The 18,894-nt window shown below is 52.0% G+C and overlaps 1 protein-coding gene across 3 annotated transcripts in view; it reads right to left on the reverse strand.

The window, feature by feature from the left end:
- Positions 1-18,101, reverse strand: part of LOC130337689 (oocyte zinc finger protein XlCOF22-like) — a 37,654-nt gene extending 19,553 nt beyond the window's left edge. For all 3 annotated transcript variants that reach the window (XM_056553959.1, XM_056553960.1, XM_056553958.1), the window contains exon 1: positions 17,655-18,101. In XM_056553959.1, coding sequence (XP_056409934.1) covers positions 17,655-17,966 — 312 coding nt within the window. In that variant the 5' untranslated portion in view covers positions 17,967-18,101. The remainder of the gene's footprint in view (positions 1-17,654) is intronic.
- Between the last annotated feature and the right edge of the window lie 793 nt (positions 18,102-18,894).

The raw sequence follows: 18,894 nt of genomic DNA on the forward strand, positions 1-18,894 counted from the left end.
TGGCGGGCACTATATAAAGCTGGGTGGCGGAAAGCATATAAAGCTGGGTGGGGCCAGTATATAAAGCTGGGTGGCGGGCAGTATATAAAGCTGGGTGGCGGGCAGTATATAAAGCTGGGTGGCGGGCAGTATATAAAGCTGGGTGGCGGGCAGTATATAAAGCTGGGTGGCGGGCAGTATATAAAGCTGGGTGGCGGGCAGTATATAAAGCCGGGTGACGGGCAGTATATAAAGCCGGGTGGCGGGCAGTATATAAAGCTGGGTGGCGGGCGGTATATAAAGCTGGGTGGCGGGCGGTATATAAAGCTGGGTGGAGGGCAGTATATAAAGCTGGGTGGCGGGCACTATATAAAGCTGGGTGGCGGGCAGTACATAAAGCTGGGTGGCGGGCGGTATATAAAGCTGGGTGGCGGGCGGTATATAAAGCTGGGTGGCGGGCGGTATATGAAGCTGGGTGGCGGGCAGTATATAAACCTGGGTGGCGGGCGGTATATAAAGCTGGGTGGCGGGCACTATATAAAGCTGGGTGGCCCCTAATGGAGTGGCCCTAGTACTGATGGGGCCCGTCCTCTCCTCCAGTATATAAAGCTGGGTGGCGGGCAGTATATAAAGCTGGGTGGCGGGCAGTATATAAAGCTGGGTGGCGGGCAGTATATAAAGCTGGGTGGCGGGCAGTATATAAAGCTGGGTGGCCCCTAATGGAGTGGCCCTAGTACTGATGGGGCCCGTCCTCTCCTCCAGTATATAAAGCTGGGTGGCGGGCACTATATAAAGCTGGGTGGCCCCTAATGGAGTGGCCCTAGTACTGATGGGGCCCGTCCTCTCCTCCAGTATATAAAGCTGGGTGGCGGGCACTATATAAAGCTGGGTGGCGGGCAGTATATAAAGCTGGGTGGCGGGCGGTATATAAAGCTGGGTGGCGGGCAGTATATAAAGCTGGGTGGCGGGCAGTATATAAAGCTGGGTGGGGGGCGGTATATAAAGCTGGGTGGCGGGCGGTATTTAAAGCTGGGTGGCGGGCGGTATATAAAGCTGGGTGGCGGGCGGTATATAAAGCTGGGTGGCGGGCGGTATATAAAGCTGGGTGGCGGGCGGTATTTAAAGCTGGGTGGGGGGCGGTATATAAAGCTGGGTGGCGGACGGTATATAAAGCTGGGTGGCGGGCTGTATATAAAGCTGGGTGGCGGGCGGTATATAAAGCTGGGTGGCGGGCGGTATATAAAGCTGGGTGACAAACACTATATAAAGCTGGGTGGCGGGCGGTATATAAAGCTGGGTGGCGGGCGGTATATAAAGCTGGGTGGCGGGCGGTATATAAAGCTGGGTGGCGGGCGGTATATAAAGCTGGGTGGCGGGCAGTACATATAGAGCCGGGTGGCGGGCGGTATATAAAGCTGGGTGGCGGGCGGTATATAAAGCTGAGTCGCGGGCGGTATATAAAGCTGGGTGGCGGGCGGTATATAAAGCTGGGTGGCGGGCGGTATATAAAGCTGGGTGGCGGGCGGTATATAAAGCTGGGTGGGGGGCAGTACATATAGAGCCGGGTGGCGGGCGGTATATAAAGCTGGGTGGCGGGCGGTATATAAAGCTGGGTGGCGGGCGGTATATAAAGCTGGGTGGCGGGCGGTATATAAAGCTGGGTGGCGGGCGGTATATAAAGCTGGGTGGCGGGCGGTATATAAAGCTGGGTGGCGGGCGGTATATAAAGCTGGGTGGCGGGCGGTATATAAAGCTGGGTGGCGGGCGGTATATAAAGCTGGGTGGCGGGCGGAATATAAAGCTGAGTGGGGGGCGGTATATAAAGCTGGGTGGCGGACGGTATATAAAGCTGGGTGGCGGGCTGTATATAAAGCTGGGTGGCGGGCGGTATATAAAGCTGGGTGGCGGGCGGTATATAAAGCTGGGTGGAAAACACTATATAAAGCTGGGTGGCGGGCGGTATATAAAGCTGGGTGGCGGGCGGTATATAAAGCTGGGTGGCGGGCGGTATATAAAGCTGGGTGGCGGGCGGTATATAAACTGGGTGGCAAGCACTATATAAAGCTGGGTGGCGGGCGGTATATAAAGCTGGGTGGCGGGCGGTATATAAAGCTGGGTGGCGGGCGGTATATAAAGCTGGGTGGCGGGCGGTATATAAAGCTGGGTGGCGGGCGGTATATAAAGCTGGGTGGCGGGCGGTATATAAAGCTGGGTGGCGGGCGGTATATAAAGCTGGGTGGCGGGCGGTATATAAAGCTGGGTGGCGGGCGGTATATAAAGCTGGGTGGCGGGCGGTATATAAAGCCGGGTGGCGGGCAGTACATATAGAGCCGGGTGGCGGGCGGTATATAAAGCTGGGTGGCGGGCGGTATATAAAGCTGGGTGGCAAGCACTATATAAAGCTGGGTGGCGGGCGGTATATAAAGCTGGGTGGCGGGCACTATATAAAGCTGGGTGGCGGGCAGCATATAAAGCTGGGTGGGGCCAGTATATAAAGCTGGGTGGCGGGCAGTATATAAAGCTGGGTGGCGGGCAGTATATAAAGCTGGGTGGCGGGCAGTATATAAAGCTGGGTGGCGGGCAGTATATACAGATGGGTGGCGGGCAGTATATAAAGCCGGGTGACGGGCAGTATATAAAGCCGGGTGGCGGGCAGTATATAAAGCTGGGTGGCGGGCGGTATATAAAGCTGGGTGGCGGCGGTATATAAAGCTGGGTGGCGGGCGGTATATAAAGCTGGGTGGCAAGCACTATATAAAGCTGGGTGGCGGGCGGTATATAAAGCTGGGTGGCGGGCACTATATAAAGCTGGGTGGCGGGCAGCATATAAAGCTGGGTGGGGCCAGTATATAAAGCTGGGTGGCGGGCAGTATATAAAGCTGGGTGGCGGGCGGTATATAAAGCTGGGTGGCGGGCAGTATATAAAGCTGGGTGGCGGGCACTATATAAAGCTGGGTGGCGGGCACTATATAAAGCTGGGTGGGGCCAGTATATAAAGCTGGGTGGCGGGCAGTATATAAAGCTGGGTGGCGGGCAGTATATAAAGCTGGGTGGCGGGCAGTATATAAAGCTGGGTGGCGGGCAGTATATAAAGCTGGGTGGCGGGCAGTATATACAGATGGGTGGCGGGCAGTATATAAAGCCGGGTGACGGGCAGTATATAAAGCCGGGTGGCGGGCAGTATATAAAGCTGGGTGGCGGGCGGTATATAAAGCTGGGTGGCGGGCGGTATATAAAGCTGGGTGGAGGGCAGTATATAAAGCTGGGTGGCGGGCACTATATAAAGCTGGGTGGCGGGCAGTACATAAAGCTGGGTGGCGGGCGGTATATAAAGCTGGGTGGCGGGCGGTATATTAAGCTGGGTGGCGGGCGGTATATAAAGCTGGGTGGCGGGCAGTATATAAACCTGGGTGGCGGGCGGTATATAAAGCTGGGTGGCGGGCACTATATAAAGCTGGGTGGCCCCTAATGGAGTGGCCCTAGTACTGATGGGGCCCGTCCTCTCCTCCAGTATATAAAGCTGGGTGGCGGGCACTATATAAAGCTGGGTGGCCCCTAATGGAGTGGCCCTAGTACTGATGGGGCCCGTCCTCTCCTCCAGTATATAAAGCTGGGTGGCGGGCACTATATAAAGCTGGGTGGCGGGCAGTATATAAAGCTGGGTGGCGGGCAGTATATAAAGCTGGGTGGCGGGCAGTATATAAAGCTGGGTGGCGGGCAGTATATAAAGCTGAGTGGCCCCTAATGGAGTGGCCCTAGTACTGATGGGGCCCGTCCTCTCCTCCAGTATATAAAGCTGGGTGGCGGGCACTATATAAAGCTGGGTGGCCCCTAATGGAGTGGCCCTAGTACTGATGGGGCCCGTCCTCTCCTCCAGTATATAAAGCTGGGTGGCGGGCAGTATATAAAGCTGGGTGGCGGGCAGTATATAAAGCTGGGTGGCGGGCAGTATATAAAGCTGGGTGGCGGGCAGTATATAAAGCTGGGTGGCGGGCAGTATATAAAGCTGGGTGGCCCCTAATGGAGTGGCCCTAGTACTGATGGGGCCCGTCCTCTCCTCCAGTATATAAAGCTGGGTGGCGGGCACTATATAAAGCTGGGTGGCCCCTAATGGAGTGGCCCTAGTACTGATGGGGCCCGTCCTCTCCTCCAGTATATAAAGCTGGGTGGCGGGCAGTATATAAAGCTGGGTGGCGGGCAGTATATAAAGCTGGGTGGCGGGCAGTATATAAAGCTGGGTGGCGGGCAGTATATAAAGCTGGGTGGCGGGCAGTATATAAAGCTGGGTGGCAGGCACTATATAAAGCTGGGTGGCCCCTAATGGAGTGGCCCTAGTACTGATGGGGCCCGTCCTCTCCTCCAGTATATAAAGCTGGGTGGCGGGCACTATATAAAGCTGGGTGGCCCCTAATGGAGTGGCCCTAGTACTGATGGGGCCCGTCCTCTCCTCCAGTATATAAAGCTGGGTGGCGGGCAGTATATAAAGCTGGGTGGCGGGCAGTATATAAAGCTGGGTGGCGGGCAGTATATAAAGCTGGGTGGCGGGCAGTATATACAGATGGGTGGCGGGCAGTATATAAAGCCGGGTGACGGGCAGTATATAAAGCCGGGTGGCGGGCAGTATATAAAGCTGGGTGGCGGGCAGTATATAAAGCTGGGTGGCGGCGGTATATAAAGCTGGGTGGCGGGCGGTATATAAAGCTGGGTGGCAAGCACTATATAAAGCTGGGTGGCGGGCGGTATATAAAGCTGGGTGGCGGGCACTATATAAAGCTGGGTGGCGGGCAGCATATAAAGCTGGGTGGGGCCAGTATATAAAGCTGGGTGGCGGGCAGTATATAAAGCTGGGTGGCGGGCGGTATATAAAGCTGGGTGGCGGCCGGTATATAAAGCTGGGTGGCGGGCGGTATATAAAGCTGGGTGGCGGGCACTATATAAAGCTGGGTGGCGGGCAGCATATAAAGCTGGGTGGGGCCAGTATATAAAGCTGGGTGGAGGGCAGTATATAAAGCTGGGTGGCGGGCAGTATATAAAGCTGGGTGGCGGGCAGTATATAAAGCTGGGTGGCGGGCAGTATATACAGATGGGTGGCGGGCAGTATATAAAGCTGGATGGCGGGCGGTATATTAAGCTGGGTGGCGGGCGGTATATAAAGCTGGGTGGCGGGCAGTATATAAACCTGGGTGGCGGGCGGTATATAAAGCTGGGTGGCGGGCACTATATAAAGCTGGGTGGCCCCTAATGGAGTGGCCCTAGTACTGATGGGGCCCGTCCTCTCCTCCAGTATATAAAGCTGGGTGGCGGGCAGTATATAAAGCTGGGTGGCGGGCAGTATATAAAGCTGGGTGGCGGGCAGTATATAAAGCTGGGTGGCGGGCAGTATATAAAGCTGAGTGGCCCCTAATGGAGTGGCCCTAGTACTGATGGGGCCCGTCCTCTCCTCCAGTATATAAAGCTGGGTGGCGGGCACTATATAAAGCTGGGTGGCCCCTAATGGAGTGGCCCTAGTACTGATGGGGCCCGTCCTCTCCTCCAGTATATAAAGCTGGGTGGCGGGCAGTATATAAAGCTGGGTGGCGGGCAGTATATAAAGCTGGGTGGCGGGCAGTATATAAAGCTGGGTGGCGGGCAGTATATAAAGCTGGGTGGCGGGCAGTATATAAAGCTGGGTGGCCCCTAATGGAGTGGCCCTAGTACTGATGGGGCCCGTCCTCTCCTCCAGTATATAAAGCTGGGTGGCGGGCACTATATAAAGCTGGGTGGCCCCTAATGGAGTGGCCCTAGTACTGATGGGGCCCGTCCTCTCCTCCAGTATATAAAGCTGGGTGGCGGGCAGTATATAAAGCTGGGTGGCGGGCAGTATATAAAGCTGGGTGGCGGGCAGTATATAAAGCTGGGTGGCGGGCAGTATATAAAGCTGGGTGGCGGGCAGTATATAAAGCTGGGTGGCGGGCAGTATATAAAGCTGGGTGGCGGGCAGTATATAAAGCTGGGTGGCGGGCACTATATAAAGCTGGGTGGCGGGCACTATATAAAGCTGGGTGGCCCCTAATGGAGTGGCCCTAGTACTGATGGGGCCCGTCCTCTCCTCCAGTATATAAAGCTGGGTGGCGGGCACTATATAAAGCTGGGTGGCCCCTAATGGAGTGGCCCTAGTACTGATGGGGCCCGTCCTCTCCTCCAGTATATAAAGCTGGGTGGCGGGCACTATATAAAGCTGGGTGGCGGGCATTACATAAAGCTGGGTGGCGGGCAGTATATAAAGCTGGATGGCGGGCGGTATATTAAGCTGGGTGGCGGGCGGTATATAAAGCTGGGTGGCGGGCAGTATATAAACCTGGGTGGCGGGCGGTATATAAAGCTGGGTGGCGGGCACTATATAAAGCTGGGTGGCCCCTAATGGAGTGGCCCTAGTACTGATGGGGCCCGTCCTCTCCTCCAGTATATAAAGCTGGGTGGCGGGCACTATATAAAGCTGGGTGGCGGGCAGTATATAAAGCTGGGTGGCGGGCAGTATATAAAGCTGGGTGGCGGGCAGTATATAAAGCTGAGTGGCCCCTAATGGAGTGGCCCTAGTACTGATGGGGCCCGTCCTCTCCTCCAGTATATAAAGCTGGGTGGCGGGCACTATATAAAGCTGGGTGGCCCCTAATGGAGTGGCCCTAGTACTGATGGGGCCCGTCCTCTCCTCCAGTATATAAAGCTGGGTGGCGGGCAGTATATAAAGCTGGGTGGCGGGCAGTATATAAAGCTGGGTGGCGGGCAGTATATAAAGCTGGGTGGCGGGCAGTATATAAAGCTGGGTGGCGGGCAGTATATAAAGCTGGGTGGCCCCTAATGGAGTGGCCCTAGTACTGATGGGGCCCGTCCTCTCCTCCAGTATATAAAGCTGGGTGGTGGGCACTATATAAAGCTGGGTGGCCCCTAATGGAGTGGCCCTAGTACTGATGGGGCCCGTCCTCTCCTCCAGTATATAAAGCTGGGTGGCGGGCAGTATATAAAGCTGGGTGGCGGGCAGTATATAAAGCTGGGTGGCGGGCAGTATATAAAGCTGGGTGGCGGGCAGTATATAAAGCTGGGTGGTGGGCAGTATATAAAGCTGGGTGGCGGGCAGTATATAAAGCTGGGTGGCGGGCACTATATAAAGCTGGGTGGCCCCTAATGGAGTGGCCCTAGTACTGATGGGGCCCGTCCTCTCCTCCAGTATATAAAGCTGGGTGGCGGGCACTATATAAAGCTGGGTGGCCCCTAATGGAGTGGCCCTAGTACTGATGGGGCCCGTCCTCTCCTCCAGTATATAAAGCTGGGTGGCGGGCACTATATAAAGCTGGGTGGTGGGCACTATATAAAGCTGGGTGGCGGGCACTATATAAAGCTGGGTGGCGGGCACTATATAAAGCTGGGTGGTGGGCACTATATAAAGCTGGGTGGCGGGCAGTATATAAAGCTGGGTGGCCCCTAATGGAGTGGCCCTAGTACTGATGGGGCCCGTCCTCTCCTCCAGTATATAAATCTGGGTGGCGGGCAGTATATAAAGCTGGGTGGCCCCTAATGGAGTGGCCCTAGTACTGATGGGGCCCGTCCTCTCCTCCAGTATATAAAGCTGGGTGGTGGGCAGTATATAAAGCTGGGTGGCAGGCACTAAATAAAGCTGGGTGGCGGGCAGTATATAAAGCTGGGTGGCGGGCACTATATAAAGCTGGGTGGCGGGCACTATATAAAGCTGGGTGGCGGGCAGTATATAAAGCTGGGTGGCCCCTAATGGAGTGGCCCTAGTACTGATGGGGCCCGTCCTCTCCTCCAGTATATAAAGCTGGGTGGCGGGCACTATATAAAGCTGGGTGGTGGGCACTATATAAAGCTGGGTGGCGGGCACTATATAAAGCTGGGTGGCGGGCACTATATAAAGCTGGGTGGTGGGCACTATATAAAGCTGGGTGGCGGGCAGTATATAAAGCTGGGTGGCCCCTAATGGAGTGGCCCTAGTACTGATGGGGCCCGTCCTCTCCTCCAGTATATAAATCTGGGTGGCGGGCACTATATAAAGCTGGGTGGCCCCTAATGGAGTGGCCCTAGTACTGATGGGGCCCGTCCTCTCCTCCAGTATATAAAGCTGGGTGGTGGGCAGTATATAAAGCTGGGTGGCAGGCACTAAATAAAGCTGGGTGGCGGGCAGTATATAAAGCTGGGTGGCGGGCACTATATAAAGCTGGGTGGCGGGCACTATATAAAGCTGGGTGGCGGGCAGTATATAAAGCTGGGTGGCCCCTAATGGAGTGGCCCTAGTACTGATGGGCCCGTCCTCTCCTCCAGTATATAAAGCTGGGTGGCGGGCACTATATAAAGCTGGGTGGCGGGCACTATATAAAGCTGGGTGGCGGGCACTATATAAAGCTGGGTGGCCCCTAATGGAGTGGCCCTAGTACTGATGGGGCCCGTCCTCTCCTCCAGTATTACCGGCTGATGGGCTCCGGACTGTAGCTATAGGATTAGGTATCGGGGCCAATACCGGGATCAGGACCCTAATACTGATCACTGATGGCTCCATAGTACGGACACTAGGAGGGAGTGGTAACCATGGCGACTACTCCACCAATAGGAATGAGGGAGAGGAGAGGGGGCGGGGTGTTCTGGGCGGAGCCTCATGTTGTGTCCGTCTTCTTCTTCTTCTCATTTGTATCTTCACCGTTATTATATCTCTTTATTTATTACAGGAAGAACCAGTGTGAACTATTACATTGTGACAGGAGGAACAAGAGAGGAACAACACAATGTAACAAACCCTCTGCATAGAAACTCACCTCACACCACGTCTCCTCTTCACTGAGCTCCTCCCCTTCTGGTCACATGTCCTCTACTACTGCTGAGCTCCGCCCACTCCTGTCACATGACCATCCCCACAGGTCCTTCATCCACAATCTCCTCTATCCTGCTGAGCCCCGCCCCCACCTGTACTGGTCACCTGATTGTGACATCATCCCAGGTCCTACACATCCAGCAGATACAGAGCAGGTCCTGGTCCTAAGGAGATTACATGGGGAGGAGGTTTGTTACAGTGTGTCACCCCGGTAGTAAGGAGATTACATGAGGAGGAGGAGGTTTGTTACAGTGTGTCACCCCAGTAGTAAGGAGATTACATGGGGAGGAGGTTTGTTACAGTGTGTCACCCCAGTAGTAAGGAGATTACATGAGGAGGAGGTTTGTTACAGTGTGTCACCCCAGTAGTAAGGAGATTACATGAGGAGGTTTGTTACAGTGTGTCACCCCAGTAGTAAGGAGATTACATGAGGAGGAGGTTTGTTACAGTGTGTCATCCCAGTAGTAAGGAGATTACATGAGGAGGAGGTTTGTTACAGTGTGTCACCCCAGTAGTAAGGAGATTACATGAGGAGGAGGTTTGTTACAGTGTGTCACCCCAGTAGTAAGGAGATTACATGAGGAGGTTTGTTACAGTGTGTCACCCCAGTAGTAAGGAGATTACATGAGGAGGAGGTTTGTTACAGTGTGTCATCCCAGTAGTAAGGAGATTACATGAGGAGGAGGTTTGTTACAGTGTGTCACCCCAGTAGTAAGGAGATTACATGAGGAGGAGGTTTGTTACAGTGTGTCACCCCAGTAGGAAGGAGATTACATGAGGAGGAGGTTTGTTACATAGTTAGTATGGTTGAAAAAAGACAGACGTCCACCAAGTCCAACCAGGGAATTGAAGTGCAGGGTGTAAGGGGATAAGGGGAAGGGATGTAGTTTTATATTTCTTCATAAGCATTAATCTTATTTTGTTCCAGGAATGTATCTAATCCTGTTTTAAAGCTGTTAATTGTTCCTGCTGTGACCAGTTCCTGAGGTAGACCGTTCCATAAATTCACAGTCCTCATGGTAAAGAAGGCGTGTCGCCCCTTTAGACTAAACCTTTTCTTCTCCAGACGGAGGGAGTGCCCCCTCGTCCTTTGGGGGGGTTTAACCTGGAACAGTTTTTCTCCATATTTTTTGTATGGGCCATTTATATACTTATATACGTTTATCATATCCCCCCTTATACGTCTCTTCTCAAGACTAAACAATTGTAACTCCTTTAATCGCTCCTCATAGCTAAGATGTTCCAGGCCCCATATTAGTTTAGTCGCGCGTCTCTGCACCCTTTCCAACTCCGCAGTGTCCCTTTTATGGACAGGTGCCCAAAACTGAGCAGCATATTCCAGGTGAGGCCGTACCAATGCTTTATAAAGGGGGAGTATTATAGACTATAGACTGTACAAATGCTTTATAAAGGGGGGTATTATACACTATAGACTGTACCAATGATTTATAAAGGGGGAGTATTATACACTATAGACTGTACAAATGCTTTATAAAGGGGGGTATTATACACTATAGACTGTACCAATGCTTTATAAAGGGGGAGTATTATAGACTATAGACTGTACCAATGCTTTATAAAGGGGGAGTATTATACACTATAGACTGTACCAATGCTTTATAAAGGGGGAGTATTATAGACTATAGACTGTACCAATGCTTTATAAAGGGGGAGTATTATAGACTATAGACTGTACCAATGCTTTATAAAGGGGGAGTATTATACACTATAGACTGTACCAATACTTTATAAAGGGGGGAGTATTATAGACTATAGACTGTACCAATGCTTTATAAAGGGGGAGTATTATACACTATAGACTGTACCAATACTTTATAAAGGGGGAGTATTATACACTATAGACTGTACCAATGCTTTATAAAGGGGGAGTATTATAGACTATAGACTGTACCAATGCTTTATAAAGGGGGAGTATTATAGACTATAGACTGTACCAATGCTTTATAAAGGGGGAGTATTATGTCCCTGTCCCTTGAGTCCAGGCCTCTTTTTATACATGACAATATCCTGCCGGCTTTGGAAGCAGCAGCCTGACATTGTGCTATTCTGTAGTCTGTGATCTACAAGTCACCCAGATCCTTCTCTACCAGTGACTCTGCCAGTTTAATCCCCCCTCTATATACACAGCCCCCCTCTATATACACAGCCCCCCTCTATATACACAGCCCCCCCTCTATATACACAGCCCCCCTCTATATACACAGCCCCCCTCTAAATACACAGCCCCCCCTCTATATACACAGCCTCCCCTCTATATACACAGCCCCCCTCTATATACACAGCCCCCCTCTAAATACACAGCCCCCCTCTATATATACACAGCCCCCCCTCTATATATACACAGCCCCCCTCTATATACACAGCCCCCCCTCTATATATACACAGCCCCCCCTCTATATATACACAGCCCCCCTCTATATACACAGCCCCCCTCTATATACACAGCCCCCCTCTATATACACAGCCCCCCTCTATATACACAGCCCCCCTCTATATACACAGCCCCCCCTCTATATACACAGCCCCCCTCTATATACACAGCCCCCCTCTAAATACACAGCCCCCCCTCTATATACACAGCCTCCCCTCTATATACACAGCCCCCCTCTATATACACAGCCCCCCTCTAAATACACAGCCCCCCCCTCTATATATACACAGCCCCCCCTCTATATATACACAGCCCCCCTCTATATACACAGCCCCCCCTCTATATATACACAGCCCCCCCTCTATATATACACAGCCCCCCTCTATATACACAGCCCCCCTCTATATACACAGCCCCCCTCTATATACACAGCCCCCCTCTATATACACAGCCCCCCTCTATATATACACAGCCCCCCTCTATATACACAGCCCCCCTAAGACATACGATGCATGCAGGTTATTAGTATACACAGCCCCCCTCTATATACACAGCCCCCCCTCTATATACACAGCCCCCCCTCTATATACACAGCCCCCCCTCTATATACACAGCCCCCCTCTATATATACACAGCCCCCCTCTATATACACAGCCCCCCCTCTATATACACAGCCCCCCTCTATATACACAGCCCCCCTCTATATACACAGCCCCCCCTCTATATACACAGCCCCCCCTCTATATACACAGCCCCCCCTCTATATACACAGCCCCCCTCTATATACACAGCCCCCCTCTATATACACAGCCCCCCCTCTATATACACAGCCCCTCCTCTATATACACAGCCCCCCCTCTATATATACACAGCCCCCCTCTATATACACAGCCCCCCCTCTACATACACAGCCCCCCTCTATATACACAGCCCCCCCTCTATATACACAGCCCCCCCTCTATATACACAGCCCCCCCTCTATATACACAGCCCCCCCTCTATATACAGAGCCCCCCTCTATATACACAGCCCCCCTCTATATACACAGCCCCCCTCTATATACACAGCCCCCCCTCTATATACACAGCCCCCCCTCTATATATACACAGCCCCCCCTCTATATATACACAGCCCCCCCCTCTATATATACACAGCCCCCCCTCTATATATACACAGCCCCCCCTCTATATACACAGCCCCCCCTCTATATACACAGCCCCCCCCTCTATATACACAGCCCCCCCTCTATATACACAGCCCCCCCTCTATATACACAGCCCCCCCTCTATATACAGAGCCCCCCCTCTATATACAGAGCCCCCCCTCTATATACAGAGCCCCCCCTCTATATACAGAGCCCCCCCTCTATATACAGAGCCCCCCCTCTATATACAGAGCCCCCCCTCTATATACACCGCCCCCCTCTATATACACAGCCCCCCTCTATATACACAGCCCCCCTCTATATACACAGCCCCCCTCTATATACACAGCCCCCCTCTATATACACAGCCCCCCTCTATATACACAGCCCCCCCTCTATATACACAGCCCCCCCTCTATATACACAGCCCCCCTCTATATACACAGCCCCCCCTCTATATACACAGCCCCCCCTCTATATACACAGCCCCCCCTCTATATACACAGCCCCCCTCTATATACACAGCCCCCCTCTATATACACAGCCCCCCTCTATATACACAGCCCCCCCTCTATATACACAGCCCCCCTCTATATACACAGCCCCCCCTCTATATACACAGCCCCCCTCTATATACACAGCCCCCCCTCTATATACACAGCCCCCCCTCTATATCCACAGCCCCCCTCTATATCCACAGCCCCCCTCTAGATACACAGCCCCCCCTCTAGATACACAGCCCCCCTCTATATACACAGCCCCCCCTCTATATACACAGCCCCCCCTCTATATACACAGCCCCCCCTCTATATACACAGCCCCCCCTCTATATCCACAGCCCCCCTCTATATCCACAGCCCCCCTCTATATCCACAGCCCCCCCTCTATATACACAGCCCCCCCTCTATATACACAGCCCCCCCCTCTATATACACAGCCCCCCCTCTAGATACACAGCCCCCCTCTATATACACAGCCCCCCCTCTATATACACAGCCCCCCCTCTATATACACAGCCCCCCCCTCTATATACACAGCCCCCCCCTCTATATACACAGCCCCCCCTCTATATACACAGCCCCCCCCCTCTATATACACAGCCCCCCTCTATATACACAGCCCCCCCTCTATATACACAGCCCCCCCTCTATATACACAGCCCCCCCCTCTATATACACAGCCCCCCCCTCTATATACACAGCCCCCCCCTCTATATACACAGCCCCCCCCCTCTATATACACAGCCCCCCCCTCTATATACACAGCCCCCCCTCTATATACACAGCCCCCCCTCTATATACACAGCCCCCCTAAGACATACGATGCTGCAGGTTATTAGTGCCCAGATGCAGAACTTTACATTTATCCACATTGAACCTCATTTGCCAAGTGGAGGCCCAGACACTTAGTCTATCCAAGTCATCTTGTAACCTATACACATCCTCTATAGACTGTACCCCCCTCTATATACACAGCCCCCCCTCTATATACACAGCCCCCCTCTATATACACAGCCCCCCTCTATATTCACAGCCCCCCCTCTATATTCACAGCCCCCCCTCTATATACACAGCCCCCCCTCTATATACACAGCCCCCCTCTATATACACAGCCCCCCCTCTATATTCACAGCCCCCCCCTCTATATACACAGCCCTCCACTATATACACAGCCCCCCTCTATATACACAGCCCCCCCTCTATATACACAGCCCCCCCCTCTATATACACAGCCCCCCCTCTATATACACAGCCCCCCCTCTATATACACAGCCCCCCCTCTATATACACAGCCCCCCCTCTATATACACAGCCCCCCTCTATATACACAGCCCCCCCTCTATATACACAGCCCCCCTCTATATACACAGCCCCCCCTCTATATACACAGCCCCCCTCTATATACACAGCCCCCCTCTATATACACAGCCCCCCTCTATATACACAGCCCCCCTCTATATACACAGCCCCCCCTCTATATACACAGCCCCCCCCTCTATATACACAGCCCCCCCATCCCTATATACACAGCCCCCCCTCTATATACACAGCCCCCCTCTATATACACAGCCCCCCTCTATATACACAGCCCCCCTCTATATACACAGCCCCCCCTCTATATACACAGCCCCCCTCTATATACACAGCCCCCCCTCTATATACACAGCCCCCCCTCTATATACACAGCCCCCCTCTATATCCACAGCCCCCCTCTATATCCACAGCCCCCCCTCTATATACACAGCCCCCCCTCTATATACACAGCCCCCCCTCTAGATACACAGCCCCCCTCTAGATACACAGCCCCCCTCTATATACACAGCCCCCCCTCTATATACACAGCCCCCCCTCTATATCCACAGCCCCCCTCTATATCCACAGCCCCCCTCTATATACACAGCCCCCCCTCTATATACACAGCCCCCCCTCTATATACACAGCCCCCCCTCTAGATACACAGCCCCCCTCTAGATACACAGCCCCCCTCTATATACACAGCCCCCCCTCTATATACACAGCCCCCCCTCTATATCCACAGCCCCCCCTCTATATCCACAGCCCCCCCTCTATATCCACAGCCCCCCTCTATATACACAGCCCCCCCTCTATATACACAGCCCCCCCTCTATATACACAGCCCCCCCTCTATATACACAGCCCCCCCTCTAGATACACAGCCCCCCTCTATATACACAGCCCCCCCTCTATATACACAGCCCCCCCTCTATATACACAGCCCCCCCTCTATATACACAGCCCCCCCTCTATATACATAGCCCCCCTCTATATATACACAGCCCCCTCTATATACACAGCCCCCCCTCTATATACACAGCCCCCCCTCTATATACACAGCCCCCCTCTATATACACAGCCCCCCCTCTATATACACAGCCCCCCCTCTATATACACAGCCCCCCCTCTATATACACAGCCCCCCTCTATATACACAGCCCCCCCTCTATATACACAGCCCCCCTCTATATACACAGCCCCCCTCTATATACACAGCCCCCCTCTATATACACAGCCCCCCTCTATATACACAGCCCCCCCTCTATATACACAGCCCCCCCTCTATATACACAGCCCCCCCATCCCTATATACACAGCCCCCCCCTCTATATACACAGCCCCCCTCTATATACACAGCCCCCCTCTATATACACAGCCCCCCTCTATATACACAGCCCCCCCTCTATATACACAGCCCCCCTCTATATACACAGCCCCCCTCTATATACACAGCCCCCCCCTCTATATACACAGCCCCCCCTCTATATACACAGCCCCCCTCTATATCCACAGCCCCCCTCTATATCCACAGCCCCCCCTCTATATACACAGCCCCCCCTCTATATACACAGCCCCCCCTCTAGATACACAGCCCCCCTCTAGATACACAGCCCCCCTCTATATACACAGCCCCCCCTCTATATACACAGCCCCCCCTCTATATCCACAGCCCCCCCTCTATATACACAGCCCCCCCTCTATATACACAGCCCCCCCTCTATATACACAGCCCCCCCCTCTATATACACAGCCCCCCCTCTAGATACACAGCCCCCCTCTAGATACACAGCCCCCCCTCTAGATACACAGCCCCCCCTCTATATACACAGCCCCCCCTCTATATCCACAGCCCCCCCTCTATATCCACAGCCCCCCCTCTATATCCACAGCCCCCCTCTATATACACAGCCCCCCCTCTATATACACAGCCCCCCCTCTATATACACAGCCCCCCCCTCTATATACACAGCCCCCCTCTATATACACAGCCCCCCCTCTATATACACAGCCCCCCCTCTATATACACAGCCCCCCCTCTATATACACAGCCCCCCTCTATATACATAGCCCCCCTCTATATATACACAGCCCCCTCTATATACACAGCCCCCCCTCTATATACACATCCTCTATAGACTGTACCGTGCTACAAAGCTTGGTGTCATCTGCAAAGATAGAAACAGAGCTGTTATTACCATCCTCTATATACAAAGCCCCCCCCTCTATATACACAGCCCCCCTCTATATACACATCCTCTATATACACAGCCCCCCTCTATATACACAGCCCCCCTCTATATACACAGCCCTCCTCTATATACACAGCCCCCCTCTATATACACAGCCCCCCTCTATATACACAGCCCCCCTCTATATACACAGCCCCCCTCTATATACAGAGCTGTTATTACCATCCTCTATATCATTGATAAATAAATTAAACAGCAGCGGGCCCAGTACTGAACCTTGGGGTCACCACTAATAACCGGGGACCAATCAGAGTACGAATCATTGACCCCCACTCTCTGGGTACGATCCATGATCAGTGTTCAATCCCGTTACAAACTAAAGTTTCCAAACCCAAAGACCTTAACTTACCTGTCAGACGTCTGTGAGGGACAGTATCAAACGCTTTAGGGAAATCCAGAAACACTATATACACAGCCATTCCTCTATATACACAGCCCCCCCTCTATATACACAGCCCCCCTCTATATACACAGCCCCCCCTCTATATACACAGCCCCCCCTCTATATACACAGCCCCCCTCTATATCCACAGCCCCCCTCTATATCCACAGCCCTCCTCTATATACACAGCCCCCCTCTATATACACAGCCATCCCTCTATATACACAGCCATTCCTCTATATACAGAGCCCCCCTCTATATACACAGCCCCCCTCTATATACACAGCCCCCCTCTATATACACAGCCCCCCCTCTATATACACAGCCCCCCTCTATATACACAGCCCCCCTCTATATACACAGCCCCCCCTCTATATACACAGCCCCCCTCTATATACACAGCCCCCCCTCTATATACACAGCCCCCCCTCTATATACACAGCCCCCCTCTATATACACAGCCCCCCCTCTATATACACAGCCCCCCCTCTATATACACAGCCCCCCTCTATATACACAGCCCCCCTCTATATACACAGCCCCCCCTCTATATACACAGCCATTCCTCTATATACACAGCCCCCTCTATATACACAGCCCCCCTCTCTATATACAGCCCCCCTCTATATCCACAGCCCCCCTCTATATACAAAGCCCCCCTCTATATACACAGCCATTTCTCTGTCAAGGCTTCTACTCACCTCTTCATAAAAGCAAATTAGATTGGTGACAACTTCTATCCTTAGTAAACCCATGCTGGTTATCACTTATAATACAATTATCCCCTATGTATTCCTGTATGTAATCCCTTATAAGTCCTTCAAACAATTTACCCACAATGCACGTTAGACTTACCGGTCTATAATTGCCTGGCGAAGACCTAGAGCCCTTCTTGAAGATTGGTACCACATTAGCCTTGCGCCAGTCCCTTGGCACAATACCAGACACCAGAGAATCTCTAAATATCATGAACAGGGGTACAGATATTACTGAACTTACCTCTCTAAGAACTCTTGGGTGTAGTCCATCCGGCCCTGGAGATTTGCTTACATTTACTTTACTTAACTTACCTTGTACCATCTCTACATTAAGCCAGTTCAGTACATTACATGATGTGTTACCAGCACTGACCTGTACATGATGTGTTACCAGCACTGACCTGTACATGATGTGTTACCAGCACTGACCTGTACATGATGTGTTACCAGCACTGACCTGTACATGATGTGTTACCAGCACTGACCTGGCCAATGTCAGCTCCTTTTTCCATAGTGTATACAGAACTAAAGAACCCATTCAGTAGCTCCGCCTTCTCTTGATCGCCCGTGACAACCTCCCCATTATCATTATTAAGGGGTCCTACATGCTCTGTCCTTGTTTTTTTTGTATTTATATATCTAAAAAAATATTTAGGATTAGTTTTGCTTTCTTTGGCCACCTGTCTCTCATTTTGAATTTTTGCTGTTTTTATTACATTTTTACAGATTTTATTAAGCTCCTTGTACTGTTTAAATGTTATATCTGACCCATCAGATTTGTATTTTTTGAAGGCTATTTTTTTGTTGTTTATTGCTCTTTTAACCTCATTTGTCAGCCATGTAGGATTTAGTTTTAATGGTTTATATTTGTTCCCCTTTGGTATATATTTAGCTGTATAGTTATTTAGAGTTGATATAAAGATGTCCCATTTCCCTTCTGTATCAGTATTTGAGAACCCCTCCCCCCAGTCTATGTCCTGTAGTGCAGCCCTCAGCCCAGGGAAGTTTGCCTTTTTAAAGTTATATGTTTTTGCTTTCCCCGTCTGTCTTTGTTTTCTACATTTTAAGTGAAAAGTAACTATATTGTGGTCGCTATTCCCAAGGTTTTCCCGCACAGTTACATTACCAACCAGCTCTGCGTTGTTGGAAATGATCAGATCCCACAAGGCATCACTTCTTGTTGGGTCCTCCACAAACTGGCCCATAAAATTATCCTGCAATAAATTTAGGAATTGTCGCCCCTTTGTAGTTTTAGCCAACCCCCGGCCCCCAATCTATATCTGGATAGTTATAATCTCCCATTATTACCACTGTACCTGCCCGGGCGGCCTCTCTAT

The sequence above is a fragment of the Hyla sarda genome, unplaced genomic scaffold (genome assembly GCF_029499605.1).
Source record: "Hyla sarda isolate aHylSar1 unplaced genomic scaffold, aHylSar1.hap1 scaffold_505, whole genome shotgun sequence".
Taxonomy (NCBI): Eukaryota; Metazoa; Chordata; class Amphibia; order Anura; family Hylidae; genus Hyla; species Hyla sarda.